The sequence below is a fragment of the Ipomoea nil genome, unplaced genomic scaffold (assembly GCF_001879475.1).
Source record: "Ipomoea nil cultivar Tokyo-kokei standard unplaced genomic scaffold, Asagao_1.1 scaffold2704, whole genome shotgun sequence".
Taxonomy (NCBI): Eukaryota; Viridiplantae; Streptophyta; class Magnoliopsida; order Solanales; family Convolvulaceae; genus Ipomoea; species Ipomoea nil.
Window position 1 is genome coordinate 3,214,561 of NW_017619132.1, and position 2,710 is coordinate 3,217,270.

Genomic DNA, 2,710 nt, shown 5'->3' on the forward strand with positions numbered 1-2,710 from the left:
TATTTCTCTTATTATTAAGATAAATAATGCTGGCATTCAAAAAAAGATAAATAATGCTGAATTTCATAGGTTGTCATGACATTGTTAGTAATTAGTCTCCCAATACAAATGCACATTGAAGTTCAAAAATAAGGTAATTTTTTTTAAATGCCGGGAAAAGTGGAAAACTAAACCGTACACAAAGCCCAACCCAATAATATTAGAATCTGGCGCCTCTACCCTTTTTATTATATTTTGAAACCGCGCTCTATAATCCGCTTCTTCCCCCCACTCTTTCCCTCCTTTATCTTCCCGCCTATGACCTATCACCCGCCTCATTTTCTATTATAATCCCTTCAGCCCCACTTCTTCATCTGCAAATCCGTAGTCTCCTCTCTATCTCTCGTCTTCCATTAGATCTCTCAACCCTAAATCAACATCACATCCCACCATGCACCGCCGCACATCTCGGAAGTCCGATGCCGCCGCCGCGGCTTCTTATCTCAGGTACCTGAAGCCCGGCGCGTTGGCTCAGCTCAGAGATTCGCGAATCAGCGCCAGAACTCACCGTGTCTTTGCTTCTCAGCTCCAGATCTCATCTCCCCTCCGGTCTCCGAGTTCTCCGGCTCACGTTGTGCCTGTTGATGGTTTTCCCTGCTCCCCGGTCCGGATCCGCGGCCCGCGTTGTCCGCAGAGGAAGAAACTCGTCGCCGCCAAGGCGATGTTCTTCTCTGTCCCTGGCCCGTCTAGTCCTGTCTCGCAGCCGCATGAATCGGTTGTTGATCTGTTTAGTAATAGTGAAAGCGTTCTAGTTGCTCATTGAATAGACTGATGTACAAAAAGAGTATTAATTAGGGCTCAATTTTTACTAATAAAAGTTCACTTAAAATGAAAACTTCATTAACAGTGCAAATTACTACTGTTCTATGGCTTTAATTGCAAGTCAATTGTAACTTCACATAATCTCATAAATGATGACGGTAGAGGCTAATAACTGATAAATGATCTTGAGATACATAATTAGGAATAATCTAAACACTTTTTCTAGTCATCATGAAGGCATCGCTTTTTTTGCTATAGATGGAGATTTGATTTACTAATGAAAGGCCATTTGCATCTTCTGTTCATTGTTTTGTGGCTTGATTGAAGTTTGCTCTTGTAGTTTGTCTGCAGGAGCTTGGTTTCATGCTTCCTTTCAATGAACTAGTGCGATTTCGCAACTGGCATTTGGTAAATTGTGCTTGTATTGACTCATGTTGCTTCAATTTCTACTGAGTTCACGTTCAAATAAATATTGGTTTTTGAGTGTGTTGCAGAATGGGATGAATAAAGTGAAATTAGGATGACTATCTCCTAAACATTAATTTTCTCTTGCATCTGCAGTTTAAATGTTAAATTTCTGGGTTTGTGTTTCTAGTGAGTGCACGCAATTCTATCTGCGATTTTGGCCTAATTTCTGAAGCAATTAGAATTTGATGCTTCATGTGTGATGATTCAAGCTACAATTTGGTTGTTAGTGTCATATGCTTATGGAGGATGGTTTTGAGTTTTGCCATCTCATAATTTGAACTTGTTCTGAATATACTTGAGGTTTAGGTTTCTCTCATAACTAACAAAATATAAAAGGGAGCAAAGTGGGAAGATATTTGGAGTAGAGAGGCTGTGTGGCTTCAATTAAGTTCTTGATGGCAACAGGGAAGATTAATATACAATTTGTGATACTTTTTTAAATTAGTTTGTATCAAGAATGATTATTGTGTTAGGTTATATGCATTCTTATAAGGATTTTAATTGTCACATATTTTAAAAATTGTAAAATTTATAATTCTTACAAAGTGAAAATATTTTAGAGATAGAGATAATTATAGTAACTTTTGAAATTCTTGAAATTAGGTGTAAAGTCATCTTTTTACCAAAAACTTTATTATTGCTTTTAAGAAGTGTTATGGACTGAGGTGTAATCTGTGATTTTGCTTATGGCTTCAAAATTTTTTTTTTCTCCACTTTATACTAAGTGAATTGTTTTTATTTGGAATATGATATTCTTTATTTTATTTTTGGAATTTAAATTTCATTAGTTATGTATTCATTTTCATGATCAAAGTATTAATTTTAAAAAGTAAAAAAGGAAGAAGACATGGATAGGTCCGACCAAACATGCAAATAACACCAGATTGTAATATGCCACGTGCCCCACTATAGATTGATCACATGCTGAAGAAATTTTGCTGGGTAATACAATGTTCCGTGACTATTCCCATCGTTGGGTCATGGGTGATCAATCATGTCTCACATTGTTACTCATCACATGTGAAACATTCCAAATGATATAATTTTTATTAGTTTTTAATATAAATAATTAAATTAAATATAAAAACACAAAAATTTAAGATTATTACATACTCTAATTCGACTATAAAATATATTATTAATAAAACGTTTTCCTTATTACCATACTAATATATATTGTACTACACTTTGTGTTCAGATGACATGTAATAATTCTTTTTTTTTTTTATGTGGGATGTCATGAGATCGAGCCTTGAATTGTGTTTCATTAAGTTGAGAAAGTATATTTGAACACATACTATAATGTAACAGAGTTAGTGCATTCATAAAAACAAATACTGTACTACAAATTTAGTTGCCTAAAACCAAAAGTTGTCAATTTCACTGTTATGTGGTCTTCCACCATGAGGTCCACAAGCCAACCTCTTAATTGCTATTTCAA

The 2,710-nt window shown here is 35.1% G+C and overlaps 1 protein-coding gene across 1 annotated transcript; it reads left to right on the forward strand.

Moving 5' to 3' along the window:
* Positions 1–430: 430 nt before the first annotated feature.
* Positions 431–802, forward strand: LOC109155685. Its single transcript, XM_019303305.1, has one exon. It carries the CDS (start codon positions 431–433, stop codon positions 800–802), a length of 372 nt encoding a protein of 123 aa, XP_019158850.1.
* Positions 803–2,710: the final 1,908 nt, after the last annotated feature.

Bases quoted from the DNA above. Each gene is read 5' to 3' on its own strand.
- LOC109155685 (XM_019303305.1), top strand. From the start codon at position 431: ATGCACCGCCGCACATCTCGGAAGTCCGATGCCGCCGCCGCGGCTTCT.